The sequence below is a fragment of the Archocentrus centrarchus genome, unplaced genomic scaffold (genome assembly GCF_007364275.1).
Source record: "Archocentrus centrarchus isolate MPI-CPG fArcCen1 unplaced genomic scaffold, fArcCen1 scaffold_36_ctg1, whole genome shotgun sequence".
Taxonomy (NCBI): domain Eukaryota; kingdom Metazoa; phylum Chordata; class Actinopteri; order Cichliformes; family Cichlidae; genus Archocentrus; species Archocentrus centrarchus.
In genome coordinates, this window is record NW_022060263.1 from 304733 (window position 1) to 320468 (window position 15736).

At 41.2% G+C, this 15736-nt stretch overlaps 1 protein-coding gene across 1 annotated transcript in view; it reads right to left on the bottom strand.

Annotated features, from left to right (window-relative positions):
* Window positions 1–1037: 1037 nt before the first annotated feature.
* The window catches only part of LOC115776662 (aryl hydrocarbon receptor-like), a 61951-nt gene continuing 47252 nt past the window's right edge, over window positions 1038–15736 (bottom strand). Inside the window, exons 9-11 of the mRNA XM_030724384.1 lie at window positions 13553–13694; window positions 10468–12061; window positions 1038–8044 (exon numbers count right to left, since the gene is read on the bottom strand). Coding sequence (XP_030580244.1) covers window positions 7895–8044; window positions 10468–12061; window positions 13553–13694 — 1886 coding nt within the window. The 3' untranslated portion in view covers window positions 1038–7894. The remainder of the gene's footprint in view (window positions 8045–10467; window positions 12062–13552; window positions 13695–15736) is intronic.

Below are 15736 nucleotides of genomic sequence, written 5' to 3' on the forward strand. Positions count from 1 at the left end.
TTTTGTTTTTTTTGTTTTTTTAATTCACCTGTTCCTTCAACAGTGGAGTTTTTGTCAGTACTCCTTCAACATGAAAGTAAAGGCCAGAATGAATAAATAAAAAATTAAGCCATATACTGTATTTAAAAAAAATGGACAAAGCCACCAGGATGCCACTGATTGGTTTTTGAAACCTCATTGTTAGCATTTTGGCTGCTACAATGTTAGGTTTTTTTTTTTGTTTTTTTTTGCAAAAGATTATTGGATATTTGGATGAGAGGGTGTTGTACTAAGGTTTCATCTGCAGGTAGCAGGTGAAATAAGCAATCTGCATCCATACACTATATTTGTGTACTGAGTGTGTTTCTTTTCATTCACCTCTTTTCACTCTGTTTATACCCCACTCTGCATTTAATCATTAGTTATTATTAATCTCTGGCTTTCTTGCACAGCATGTCTTTTGTCCTGTTTCTCTCCCCTCAGCAGCAACTGCTCGCAGCAGATGACTGCCCCTCCCTGAGCCTGGTTCTGCTGGAGGTTTCTTCCTGTTTAAAGGGAGTTTTTCCTTCCCACTGGTGCCAAGTGCTGCTCATAGGGGGTTGTTTTGACTGTTGGGTTTTCTCTGTAATTAAGGGTCTTTACCTTACAATGTAAAGGGCCTTGAGGTGACTGTTTGTTGTGATTTGGGACTATATAGAAAAAATTGAATTCTGAAAACTGAATTCTCAAGTGGCCATTTGAAGAACTACAATTTTTGGACCTCATTTTTCTGACATGGAGGTTGTCACTTGGCTGGAGTACCTTTGTCAAGTCTTGGCTAAATCATGGTGATGGCTTTGTTCACTGTAATTATACAGACTTCTCAAATTTTATGTAGTATTGATACATAGAGCATCTTGCTGGTATGGATACATCTTTACTGTGGAGCATGTTAGGGGCCCACAGTAAGGATTCAGTGACTGTTGTTAGACAGCCTTGCTGTTTACAGTTCATGTGAATACAAAACTGGAGGACTAAAAGACATAGTTATATGCCTGTAAAATGTTTGTGTTTGTCACTGTGATTGCAGAAATCCTTTATTTTAAAGGAAGAAAATGCATCTGTTACAAGCAGTCAAAGGGAACATTTCAAATATACAACATCTACAGTACACCTTGTCTTGGTAATGTTAAAGTTACTGTGGGTAAGTAAAAGACAAAACTAAACTTTCCAACATTAGAGCCTACGTAACAAGTCTCAGTAGTATGGCACCATTTTCAGTCTGTCACAGAGTATCGTGCTTTGTGATGAAAATATTATTTACAATAAAAAATAAAACCAGAAAAAAAATCAGCAAATGGGTTGCTGAATAGTTTAAAAATAGTGCTGGAAACAAGTGACTTGACATGAAACTCTGTACATACCTGTATTTGTCAACATTTGTTTGAATTTAAATACACATCTTTTTTCACACTGTTATTAAGTCACATCAATTATATTAAATATAGCAAACATTTTTGCTGTAGAAAAAAAGCAAGGTAAAGAAACAAAAGTCTTTTCAGATGATGTCCACGTGATTACATCTCAACATAGAACATATAACAATAATAGTAACTATCAATAATGACATTATTTGAATAAAACAATGGAAATCTCTTTTCAGCATCTTTTCTTGAGGAAGTAATTCTTATTTTCATTTTCCAGTCATTTCACTATGTACAAGAAACATTCAAAAGTGTGTCCTACTAAAGATCTCTTTTTAAATACTCATTTGGTTTTTCATTGTTTACCCTTCAGTAATTGATATTAGATCCTGTGTAGACCTGAAATTACTGACCTCGTGTGGCATCATTTTCTACCATTTAAATGGAAAAGGTGAACACTTTGGGGAAATACTGAGTGACAAATTAAAGGACAATCATATCTACAGTGTCTTAGTTTTGGGCTACCTTGTGCTGCCAGATCAGCTTCTGGAATCAATTCTAAAAATCTCTGGAACTCTAGATTTTGGACTTACTTGTTAAAGAGTGTGTGACACCACTATCATTAAAATATGATAGACTTTAAATAGTTATTAAGCCATTCAATGAATTGAGGCATCCAGGAAGTGATCAGGAAGAGAGCACTTCCAATTAGAAAAATTTCTTCATAAGATAAAGGTTATTGGGTACCCAGGTGGCTTAGTGGTGAAGCTGGCGACCACATGCATAGCCACATTGCGGCGCTGGCGGCACAGGCGCGCGTCCTAGCCTGTCGCCGGCTTGCCTGAGTGTTTTCCCCACATTTCCTGTCTCTTTACTGTGGGTAAATACCACTGTGGCCAAAAAAGATAAAGGTGATCACTCAGAACTACTCTGTATTGATTTGGTGGACACTGACTTGATGGGCTCATAGTGACTTAGTAGGCCAGTCTGTCATATTTCTCTTCTGTTTTTTTCCCTCGCTATAGGAACACTTACATTTTTGTTTCACACAGGTTTTCACATAAACACACACAAATACACCTTTACTGATGAACAGCATTTGCCCACCCAGTAAAAACAAATGAACATCTACAACCATAATAGTTCTGCCAATAGCTTAGCTGTATTCTTCTACTTATTTCTTATGTCTTTTTTGTTTGTTTGTTTGTTTGTTTTCTCCTGGGTCACCATCTAAGTCCTTGCCTCTTCACTATAATATATGTAAATACCAACAAACATGGTTGGAACACTGATGTTATCTCCACAGTCAAAACTCTTTGTAATACGTCAAGAAAACACAAACAAAATATGACAACAAAAACACTGTAGAGTACGATGATGTTGTTTTATAAGTGGTCCAGTCAACCGTCTCTTACAGAAATATTGTTCACATTCTTGCACTAAATATAGCAATTTCATGTTTCTTTGTTTCATTTAATACAAGGACATTTAATTTGTCAACTTAATTATTTCTGAAATTGTTTGAATATAACTGTAACAAACACGCCATACAACATACACTCCATGTACATGGATTACTATTATTTTTTAAATATAAATGACACATTTAATCCATTTATGTTTATCTAGGTGTAAAATATGTCTAATTTAATGCACGGTCAACCTATTTGTCTGGACTATCCATTGCCTTTCTTTACTCCGATGTCAGCATCATATACCTGCGGCACCCAAGATTTGCCCAGGAGGCATCCTAGTCAGATGCCTGAGCCACCTCAACTGGCTCCTTTCAGTGTGGAGGAGTAACGGCTCTACTTTGAGCCCCTGACTGCATTCCTCACCCTTTCTCTAAGGGAAAGGACAGCTATCCTTCAGAGGAAGCTCAGTTCCACTGCTTGCATCACAATCTCGTTCTGTCACTACCCAGATCTTGTGCCCGTAGGTGAGGGAAGGGATGTAGACTGACCAGTAAATCAACACCTTCCATATCACTGCAGACGCAACCCCAATCCATCTACCAATCTCCCGCTCCCATCTCCCATCACTCATGAGCAAGACCCCGACATACTTAAACTCCTCCAGTTGGGGTAGCAACGCGTCCCTGAGTCAAAGTGGGCACTCCACCCTTTTCCAGCTGAGGCCCATGGCCTCAGACTTACAGGTAGTAATTCTCATACCAGCCACTAATCGACTGTGAACCATTTGTGTGAGCTGGAGGCCACCACCTGATGAAGGCAAAAAGGACCACATCATCCGCAAAAAGCAGAGATGAGATTGTGAGACCACCAAAGTGGAAGCCTTCCGCCACTTGGCTACATCTAGAAATTCTGTCCAAAATACTATGAACAGAATCAGTGACAAAGGGCAGCCCTGGTGTAGTCCAACACCCACAGGAAATGAGTCTGACTTATTGCCGGCAACATGGACCAAGCTCTTACTGCTGTAGTACAGGGACTGAATGGCACACAACAATGGGCCAGACACCCCATAGTGCTGCAGCACTTCCCACGGGATACCCGGAGGGATGAGGGCAAATCTTCTCCGAGTTCACAAAACACATGTAGACTGGATGGGCAAACTCCCAAGCACACTGGTCCAGAGAGGATAAAGAATCGATCCAGCATTCTGCAAACATGAAGAAAATCACATTGCTCCTCTTGTATCAGAGGTTTGACTAACAGACAGACCCTCCTTTTCAGCACCCTGGCATTGACCTTCCCGAGGAGGCTGTGGAGTGTTATTTCCCGACAGTTGGAGCTCACCCTCCGGTTCTTGAAGATGGGGACCACCACCCTGGCCTGCCAATGCAGTGGTACCGCCCCAGATCTCCACATGACGTTGCAGAGGCATGTCAATCAAGATAGCCCTACAACATCCAAAGCCTTCAGGAACTCAAAGTAAATCTCGTCCACACCATGGGCCCTGGCACCAAGGAGGTGGTCACTGAGGTGTTTAACCACCTGAGTGACCTCACCCTTAGTAATGGGTGAGTCGTCCCCCTCGTCCCCAGATTCTGCTTTCACTACGAAAGGCATGCCAGTGAGATTAAGGAGGTCCTTGAAGTATTCCTTTCAATGCCTGACTACATCCTCAGTTGAAGTCAGCAGAGTCCCACCCACACTATACACCATGTGAGTAGAGCACTGTTTTCCTCTCCTGAGTTGCCTGACAGTTTGCAGAATTGTTTCAAAGCTGTCCAAAAATCTTTTTCCATGGCCTCACTGAACTCCTCCCACACACAGGTTTTTGTCTCAGCCAACACCACAGGCTGGCAAAATTTGATAGGGCTCCTTAAGCTTTTAAACCTGCTTCTTCCGCTTATAAACCCGCTTCACCTCCGGTGCCCACCATCTGGTTCAGGGATTACCACTACGACAGGTACCAATAACCTTGCAGCCATAGCTCTGTGCAGCATCCTCAACAATGGAGGTGAGGAACATGGTACATCCGGACTCAGTGTCCTCAGCTTCCCTTGGAATACTGTTGAAGATCTAATGGACTGGGGTCTCTGCCAGATGTTCCAAGTGCACCCTCACTATACGTTTAAGCGTGCCAGATCTGTCCAATCTTGCCTCTCCAAGATGATACATGGGCACCGTTGTTGCCCACGTGAGCATTGAAGTCTCCCAGTAGGATGACAGAGTCACTGGATGGAGCAGCCTCAAGCACCCCGCCCAGCAACTCCAAGAATTTGACTTGAGTTGTCATTTGGCACATAAGCTCAGACAACAGTTAGGACCCACTGCCCGGCCCGAAGGTACCACCTCTCACCGAGCATTGCCTTGGGAGAACCTACCAAGGGGCAAAAGCCAAACCAAACCGTTCTTGAAAAAAAAGCCCCCCCCAATAACAGAACAGAGCCACCAGATCCCCGCATCACAGGTGTCCAAATTTTCCTTTAAGTTATCACCCATGTTTCATGACTGTATTTCACATTTTCACTTGGTTTGTCAACAAACAAGATAATTTCCCAAGATGTCTGGTTTTACAGTGAATTCTTTTTTAATTCGCTGCAGAGCCACTGTAGAGCCTGAATGATGTCACTGATTCCTTGGGGCAAATGGGAGTGGGGAGGATGGTGTAAAGGTAGGGAATAAGTGGAACCACTGCCTAGGTAGAGGATGACAAAGCATTACCATTTGTTTTTCTTAAAATACAGTGGCTTACATATTGACTTCCAACAAGGAACTGAATGAAAACAGAAAAATACACAATAAAGTGGTTTCTTCTATTAAGGTCAGTAAAACTTGGCAATGGCCAAATGTAAAAGAAGGACTTGTTCAGAGGTCCAAGATTTAATATCAACATAATCAACAATTGAAAAAACAATTCAAGTGGAGAAATATAAAAATGATTACACTAACATGACGTGTTTGTGCTAGTGAGGACATTAACCCACCACCTGAAGTGTACCTCAAAATAAAATTGTCAGAAACTTAAAATAAAAAAGAAAAGAAAAATCATAAATGAAGTTATGCTGTTCCACTAACCTCAGTGTCCTTGACTACCAATCTGCATTAATTAAGTGGGTACCTGAAATAAAGTGCAGAACATTTCTAGAAATAATCTTCATCTTTTATACTCTTTTCAAATGTATATGGATAAATCTCATAGTTGAAAATCATTTAACAAAGAAATCAATGAACACGCAACAATTACATTCTTGTAGCATGAGCAAAACTGATAACTGTCTCCACCAAAGACCTGTAATCATGCTGGGGATAAGGTCGGTTTGTGTGTTGCATTCAGATACAAAGCAAAGCAAACCTTATTCGTGTCAGGAAAGATCTGATGAAAAAAAAAAAACACTAGAAAAGAACTGCATTTACCATAGTTTACAATACTTCAAGTTTACTATACTACTATTTCCAGAGCTCCTCCTTCTCTAGCTCTTTGTACATTCATAAAGTTGAGACATACAAATCCTGTCTGATTGTGCATTTTACAATATAGTATTATCTCAATGTACTCTGTACTTTTCTTTTTATTCAGTTACTGATTAAGTAATCTATAAAATCTCTAAAATAATAGTCCTTCAAATTGTCAAATGTCTCATTTTGAACAACAAAATACAGACTATCCAAATTACTTCTGTCCATTTAAGCTGAAGAAAAGTAGCACACATGGCATTTGAGAAGCTTTAATCAGCAAATGTTTGGTATTTTTGCTTGGGAAATAAACAATATTAGAATTTCTTTCAGCTTTTTACTGTCAGTCAAAGTGATATTTATTGGTTAATCTCTGACTTTTGATCATGTGATGGTTGAAGCCGGGGCCTTGACAGACCCATAAAATACTACAGAATTTATATTTCTTGGCGGGCTTGGGAACACTTTGGGTGTTTCTGCTTAGACTGCTACCCATCCGACCCAGATCCAGATAAGGGACAGAAAACAGATGGATGGAGCCGACTTTTTTTTTTTTAATGACATACAGTATATGGAAAAAAGTAGTGGGCCACCTACACATTACACCTACAGGAACCATGCAAACTCATGCCACAGTTTTTGTGCTGATGTTAACGTCAGAGAAGGTTTGGGCCTTCATAGTTATTAAGCCAGCAGAGCATTTACACACCATGTGTCTGAGCACTGTAACTGTATGTAGTCTGCCAATTCAGTAAGTCAGTTGCTATGGTTGCTAAATGCTTCTGCTTCATAATAATACCTCTTACAGCTGATTATGGAAGAAATTTCACCAACTGACTTGTTACAGCGGTGGGATCCTGTGACAGTGACATGCTCAAATTCAGTGAGCTCTTTAGAATGACCCATTCTTTCATAAATGTTTGTAAAGGTAGACTTCATGGCTTGGTGATTTTATATATCTGTGACAATGGGACCAAAAACACCTGAATTTAAAAAATTAGGAGATTTGGCCCAATACTTTTGTTCAAATATTGTAGATTCAAAGAATTAAATAATTATTATGAAACTAACAGACAAGGAATTACTGAGTGAAAGTGCAAAACAGAACTCACAAAAGGGCCAAAAACCACAGACTCCTGGATGGCTAACTTGTAAATTGTTCTTGAAAACAGGAGCCTTATCTCAGTGCCTGTGTCTAATAATGCCATGCCAGTGCAACAATACCAAGCAATACCCTGTATGTATCCCTATACAGCAAGCAGTGTCTGACAGAACAGCAGTATTTGATGTCCTGGGATGAGAACATGTTGGTTTTACTATGTATCTGAATGCAGATTTTTAAAACCTATCTTCAAATGATTCATATTTACTTAAAATAAACTTGACTAAGTGCTCTTAACTGCATTAGTGTAAACAAAGAACTCATATGATAATATGACTTGAAATAGAAGTCAGTGATCCCCTCCTTCCAAAATAACATTGTTAACTCAAAATAAAAGGAAACAAAAAATAGAAGTAACAAACATGTAGGCCTACGTTTCTTCAGCTGTGTTTGTTGTGGTATCGAGATGTATAAGGCTGGTCCAGTCATTGTATGTTTCTGGCCATTCACAGTGTCTTGCTGCACGACTGTCCCTGGTCAGATGGTCAGAGGTAGAAGCCAGTGGTTGGTGGGTCTGGGAGGGTAGCCAATGTCTCAGGGCTGGGCACCTGGATAGTAGGAGGCACAGATCCATTTCCGTTGGGCAGGACACAACCTCCTGGGTAAGTACTGTTCATGATGTAGCCATTTTCCATCTGCAAAGGACAGAGGATATCATTAATATCTAACTATTCACCTGCTTTACAAAAAAGACTGTAGCAGACTGTAGAGTTCTTTTAGATGAAAGAAACACATAAGAAACTACAATTTTGCTGTGTACACAAAAATGAATTTTTGCTTTAAATTGTTAGCATAAGTTTTGAATGTTTTTTAAACATTGCATATTTAGTCAAATTTGATACAGATTGGGTCAATGTCACTCAATGTTATTTGGCCCATAGTGCATACATGCATGTTATTCATACCACAACATCTGCACCGCACCCCCCCAAATAAATAAAAAGAAGGGGCTAAAAGCTGATCCCTGTAATCCCACCCCCACCAGGAACCCATCTGTCAACTCAACACTGTCTCACTGTCCTCATATATGTCCTTCATGGCCTACATATAGTTCTCTGCCCTTCCTGACTTCCTTATGGACTACCAGACTTCCCCTCTTGGCACCCTATCATATGTTTTCTCGAGATCCACAAAGAAACAGTGCTACTCCTGCTGACCTTTTCTACAGCTTTCCATCAACATAAACATCACATCTGCAGTGCTCTTTCTTGGCATGAAGCCATATTGTTGTAACCTATCTTCAACAGCTCCAACAACTCAAAGCTACGGGAAATATGGTGTATGGCTTTATGGTGTATGGCTCATCAACTTCATCCTCTGTAGTTACTACAGCTCTGCACATCACCCTTGTTCTTGAAAATCTGAACCAGTACACTTCTTTTCCATTCCTCAGGCATCCTGTCACTCTCCAAGACTGTGTCAAACAATCTGGTTCAAAAGTCCTCTGCCCTCTCTCCTAGACATCTCCATACCTCCACAGGTACGTCATCTGGGCCACCACTCACTTTCTCCTTATTAATCTTCTTCCTGGTTCATCAACTTTCCTCTATTTGTCCTGGTTCTCTCTCTCTCATTTTCTTCATTCATCAGTTCCTTTACCTACTTTCATCTTCTCAGCACACTCTCTCTTGAAATATGTATTCACCATAGCCATTTTCAAACATTTCACAAACAAACACTACCATCTGTTCTTCCACGTTCCTCTTTCACATCATACCTACCCAACACTTCCTCACCACCTCTGTTCTCTTCACCTACATATTCAGTGAAGTCTGCTCCAATCACCACTCTCTCCCCATGGGAACACTCTACCACTGCATCCAACAATCTGTGGGGCATATGCACTAATAACATTTAAAATTACACCTTCAATTTCTAGCTTCAAACTAATGATCCTGTCTGACACGCTCTTCACCTTCACAACAGTCTTCATATACTCTTCCATCAAGATTCCATTAAGATGACCCTGCCAGGTGAGTTTTGGACACCCTAGCCACAAACTGCATTTTACTTCAAACTGCAGCAATACTGACAGGACATTCCAGCCCATGTTCATATAAAAGGCAAAAAAGCATGGAACACCTTTTAACAAATTGTGCTGTCCTGAAAATCCGTACACTTAAAGCAATCTGACAGAAGAAGTATTATTATCATTGGGAAACTGGGAAAAAGCTTTGAATGTCATTTTGTCAAAGACTGAAACATTGGCGCTGGTAGCTACATATCATATTGAGTCAGTGAGAAACCTGCAAAATAAAAAATGCATGAATTGTATCAAGTTTGCCAAATTCCAGAGTGTCAGAGATTGTCAGTAGATCCAGGTAATCTATCAATATGAGAAGCTTATATGCTTATGATTATCAGGTCTCTGTAGGTCTTAATGGGGTGCATACAAGCCTTAGTCACTTGCAAATGGCTAAGTAAGAACCAGGAACAAGAAATAAAATTAAAAAATCATAAACCGCTGAAAATTCGGTCACTTTCTGTGAGTGGCCTCCTCTGTGAATCGCCACCTTATTGTGGTGGAGGGGTTTGTGTGTTCCAGTGATCCCAGGAGCTATGTTGCCCGGGGGCTTGTCCCTCTGGGTGAGGGGCCAAACAAAGAGTGATTCCAAAGATCTCTATTGAAGAGAGAGAACTGTTTACCCTGGCTGGGATAGGGTTACCGGGGCCCCACCCTAAAGCCAGGCCTGGGGAGGCAGCTTGACGGAGAGTGTCTGATGGCGGGGCATTAGCTCGTGGTGTCCGACTGGGCACAGCCTGAAGAGGAGATATGGGCCTCCTGTAGGCCCACCACCCGCAGGAGGTGTTGTAGGGCTCGGGTACATTGTGTGTTGGGTGGTGGCCAAGGGCGGTGGCCCTGGCGGACCAATCCCTGGCTATCAAGACTGGCTACTGGGACATGTAATGGCTACAAATTACTCAACCCTCAAAATATTACTTTTGCTATAAGATGAAATTTCTATACATGAAGACCTAGAACAAACAAATGTTTGCCACTAAATGTTAAATTGATCACCAAAATAGCATAAAATATGCCAGTTTTCAGCAACCTCACCTTACTGTGACTGGGGTCATGAGGAATCTCAGTGGTCACCATGCCATAATGGTCCAGCTGCTGGCAGGGCTTACCCACTCCTAAAATCTGCTCCAGAGAGGTGTTGGAAGGAGGGCACTGCGATAGACTAGAGATGACTTGGAACAAGGTGACTGGAATCTGCTCTGGGTGGCATTTGTGGTTTATTCCCTGAAAAGATGAAACTGTGCACTCAGCCCCCTGCTGTTCTGCATTCTTCCCAAACAAACCACTTCCACTGATAGTGTAATCTACATTGTCCATACTGGGCATGTTATAATCTATGCAGGAGTCGAGTGAGGTGTTTGTGAGAGGTTTTTGGTCAAGGCTGACATTGCTGACCAGACTCTCACTCAAACTGTTGTTTTGCCATTGAGTTTTGTCCGCTGGATGCTCTGGGCTGGAGATGCCACACAGTCCGTTGAGGTTTGCTGCCTTCTGTGTGACATGGCACTGTTGTGAGAGCTGCTTCTGGGTCCTGGGTTGCTGCTGCTGCTGAGGGTAGTGGTGATGAAGCTCGCTATTTAAGACTAAGGCCTTGTCATTGAAAGGAATCTGTTGTGTGGTCAGTTGTTCCACTTGTATCCCTGTAGTGGCTAGAATGTCTTGGGGTGTCCATTGTCTATTGGGAATAGACTGATTTTGCCCCAGCAGCTCTCCATTTACTATCCTGTTAGGCAAATGGTCACTCTGCTGGCCCCAGTTATGCTCCACTTTACCTGTTCGCATGTTGAGATGCTGTTGCATCTGCTGGGATAGCTGGACAATGGGAGCATGCCCCACTAGTGGAGTGTTAGAGTGAGGAAACTGCATTTGCACATTTGTATCAGTTGTGGGGTTATTTTCTGACAATGACACTATCGTGGAGGTTTCTGGGGTAGTGCTAGGAGGCACCTGTCCTCCATGCTCTGTGGAATCAGTCCTTCCTTCTATTGAGTCATAGATATAAGACAGAATTTCATCATTTGTCAATAGATCATCCAAAGTAGGCACATGCTCAGGGTCCATCTCAACTCTGATCATACGCTCATCTAACAGCAGCAATTCTAGGTCCTCAGCACTCAGTCCAAGCCCCTCCAGAGCTCCAAACAGTTCACTGTTTGAGTAACCCCTCTCCTCTGCATCCATAACCCCTTGGCCTTCCAAAGAGAGTGAGTCCAAAGTAGTCAGCAGTGGGTCAAAACTGGTACCTGGCTCTGTGATGCGTTGACCTACCATACTGTTAGTAGGTTCATTCCAGCTCCTGCGCAAGCTGCAGGGTTCGCCGTCAGAGAAGCTCATTCGCTCTGCAAAAAAGCTGCCATGGAATGACAATTTGGGCTCTATGGCTGGCTGGCAAACATACACAGACTCATCCTGACTCATAAGTGCCCCAAGCAGGGAACCAGGGTCCAGATCATCTGTCAGCAGCTTGTCAGATCGGCTCTTCTTAGATTTACTACCATTTTTTTCATAGCTTCCATCTCTAAAGCTTGCAATGGGATGACTGGACTGGTAGAGCAGGGCTTCTCCTGTTGCATATGTAAAGGGTAGATGCATCGAGCGCTTACGCAAGTGTTCTCCTCCTTCTTCATTCCTAGGAAAATAAAATAGAAGACATCATCCTTTGGACTTCACCATACAATGTTTTAGTGGGTTAGAGCTGCTAACTTGTGACTGATTCTTTTCTGTGTTTGGAAACACATTGTAAGTGTTTTATCTCTTTAAAACTGGATGCTAAAGGATAAAATAATAAAATATTATTTGTTCTCACATAAATTTTGGTTTTAATGCACTATTATGTATACTGCTCAAGAAACTAAAGGAACACTTTGAGAACACAACAGAGCTAAATGAAAAAAAAACATGTTGAATATCTATACTGATATGGTCTGGTTAAAATCGAAGGTTGCCACATTTTTTGATGGAAATAAAAATTATTAACCTATTTAACCAATTCAAAGACACCTCAAAAATGAAAGTGTAGAATGATGCAGCAGGCTAGCCCATTTTGCTGTAATTTCATTGCTACAACTCAGAATGGTACTCAGCAGTTTGTATGCCTGATGATGTCAGTGCAGGGGCATGCTCCTAATTATTTGAGCAGTGTACATATAAATTCTTATTCTGGTCCTCTGCCAAAAAAGGTTAGATGGAGGAATGTTTTTATTATTGTTGTTTGACTGCCAAAAAAATTATAAAACGTTTCCACTAGAAAATTTGTTAGACTCAGCACTGCTGGGAGGTTAGTAGAGTGCTGTCTATCTGAAATACCACTTTCTGTGTATAAAAAGACAATAAAAAGCCAATGAGATGGAGAGAGAGAGAGAGAGAGAGAGAGAGACAGGGAGTGTGTGTGTGTGTGTGTGTGTGTGTGTGTGTGTGTGTGTGTGTGTGTGTGTGTGAGAGAGAGAGAGAGAGAGACAGGGAGTGTGTGTGTGTGTGTGTGTGTGTGAGAGAGAGAGAGAGAGAGAGAGAGAGAGAGACAGGGAGTGTGTGTGTGTGGGTGTGTGTGTGTGTGTGTGAGAGAGAGAGAGAGAGAGAATGAATTGTTGAAACTAAGTGGGCGGGGATTACTGGAGAAACTGCAGGTAAACAGTTTTGAGAATATTTGTCTGGTTTTTATTAGTTTTCCTATTTTTAAAATTCTTTGAGGCTTTTTTATGTGTAAACAATGGTTAATTCTAATAATATGCTAATTACATGTATGAGTTAGCTTGAATGGCTGGATGGCTGTAGCTTCAATTTAAAAAAACTTTTTATTTAACCTTTATTTATACAGGTAATCCCGAGACTCAGTGTCTCATTTGCAAGAGAGACCTGTTTCCAAAACATACTAAATTTACAACAATAAAATAATACAATAAATAGTAAATAAAATGCCAAATGTTTACATTTTATTTATTTGTTTTTTTTTGGTTTGTTTCTTTTATAGAAAGAAACAAACCAAAAAAAAACCAACCCAAATTTGCTTAGGAAGGAAGTGTAATGGATATTTTAATGGCTTGATTTAGTGTATTATTCTGGTTGAATAACTGAATGAAATTTTTGGCCACTTTTGGAAAAATAAATACAAACAGATACATACAAAAGAGGCCTCTGGGTTGCAATGATGTAGTCTGGTTTGCCGTTCTTGTACACCAGCCGGGCATTGGCCTGGACCCATTTCCAGTGGTTTTCCTTAGTCAGGAGTCTGAACACAGTCAGACCACTCTCTCCAGTCTTCATCACTACAAATATTGAACACAAGAACTGTTATTCTGAGTGAACTCTATTACAAAATAATGTAAATCTACTGAAATCACTTATTTCCACTATGACAATCTAAATCTACACAAAAGATTCAAGATTCAGGAGAGTTTTATTGTCATGTGTAAACAGTCAGTTACACTGAACAATAAAATTCTTATTCTGCACTTCTTCTGCTCTGACTCAATAATAATATGAAAATATATAAAAATAGACAAAATAGACAACTTATATACACGAGGTAGACCGTATAGAGGAAGCTGCAGTGAATGAAGTATGTTTGTGCAGTGGTACAGCAGTGGGTAATTGTAAATGGTCTGGGGTAAAGTGTCATATGCATATAGTGCAATTTGCAGTCCAAAATACAAAGAAGAGCACTGTGTGTGTGTGTGTGTGTATGTGTGTGTGTCAGAGGTGGCAGTTCACAATGGCCTGTGCAAAAAAGCTGTTCCTCATTCTGGTGGTTCTTGATTTCACACTCCGATACCGCCGCCCTGGTGGCAGGAGTGCAAAGAGGCCATGTTGTCGTGCTGTGGGTGTGTTGGATCTTTTATAATGTTCCGTGCTCTTCTGATGACCCTGATCCAGTGATGGTAAGGCAAATCCTGAGATAGATCTGGAAGTCTTCACCAGCCTGTGAAGAGCCTTCCTGTCATGTGCAGAGCAGTTCCCAAACCAGACCGTGAGGCCATTGGTGAGAACGCTCTCGATGGTGTTCCTGTAATTTCAGCAGTGACGTGCAGTCAGGGGAGGCAGGTGAGGCACGGCCTCACCTGTCATCGTGGAAATATAAAATTAAAAAATAAATTAAATGGTTATATTCATTCAGTGATTTGTATTTTAAAGTTCTTTTCCATTTAACTACACCATTTTTAGATTAGTTTTTTCAAAATCGCTGAATTTTTGCATTTGCCGGTCAAATACTAAGAGACGAACGGTGAGGCACCAGCCCGGCGAGCCGCACCACGGATTGCGCAATCCGTGGTGCGGCTCAGTATAGTCATTGCCAATGACTACTAACTGTGCTGGCATGCTATGCAGTGAGACCGGATTACTTTCCCTTTGCATGTGGCTATTAAAATGTTCTAACACTTTTACTATATGAACTAAATTTCTATATTTTAGCTGGTGTATATAATGCACAGTTTTTTTTTTGTTTTTTTCATTAACAACTGTATGTGTGTGTAATGCATTCTTGTGTTGAGCGATCATGAAACTGCTGCGAAGAGACACTAGGTGAGGCACGCAGTTCTCGTGCCTCATGGTAGGGGGCGCTGGTGATCCCAGGGACTCTACGACTCCTCGGCGGCAAGCTACCATAAACAGTTAGCAAGGCCAGTTAGTTTTTCCTGTTGCTTGGCCTTATGTTCAACATGGAAGATTACATAACTCAACTGAAAGAATTTTCTAAACTGGACTTTCAATCGAAGCAGAAGATAATAATTAAAGGAAGACCAACACCGGAGCTAAAAGGTTTGCTTCAGACTATGTTAATGTTAAACAAAACAACTGTTGCCAATCAAATGGTGAATAAGCTATATGTTTGTAAATCTGATGTGATGACGTCAGTGCCTCACCAGTCACGACCCTCACCGCACGTCACTGAATTTCAGATGGCATGCTGAACTTCTTCAGCCTTCACTGGAAGTATAAATGCTGCTGTGACTTCTTTACCAGGTGAGTGGTGTCGTGATTGATGTGAGTACCCAGGAATTTGAAGGTGTTCACCCTCTCCACCACTTCTCCCCCTATATGGAGTGGTGTGTGTTGCACCCTCCTCCTCCTCGGATCAACAATCATTTCCTTAGTCTTGCTGGTATTTAAGGAAAGATTGTTATCCTGGCACCAAGCCACCAGGTCTGCCACCTCTCTCCAGTATGAAGTTTTGCACACTAGAATTGGTATTTATTTTAAATGGCAATTTAGCACAGGCACTGTGGTGGTTAGCACTGCTGCCTCACAGCTAGAATGACATCTAGACAGTCTGGGTGTGATTCCTTGGCCCAGGCCTTTCTGTGTGGAG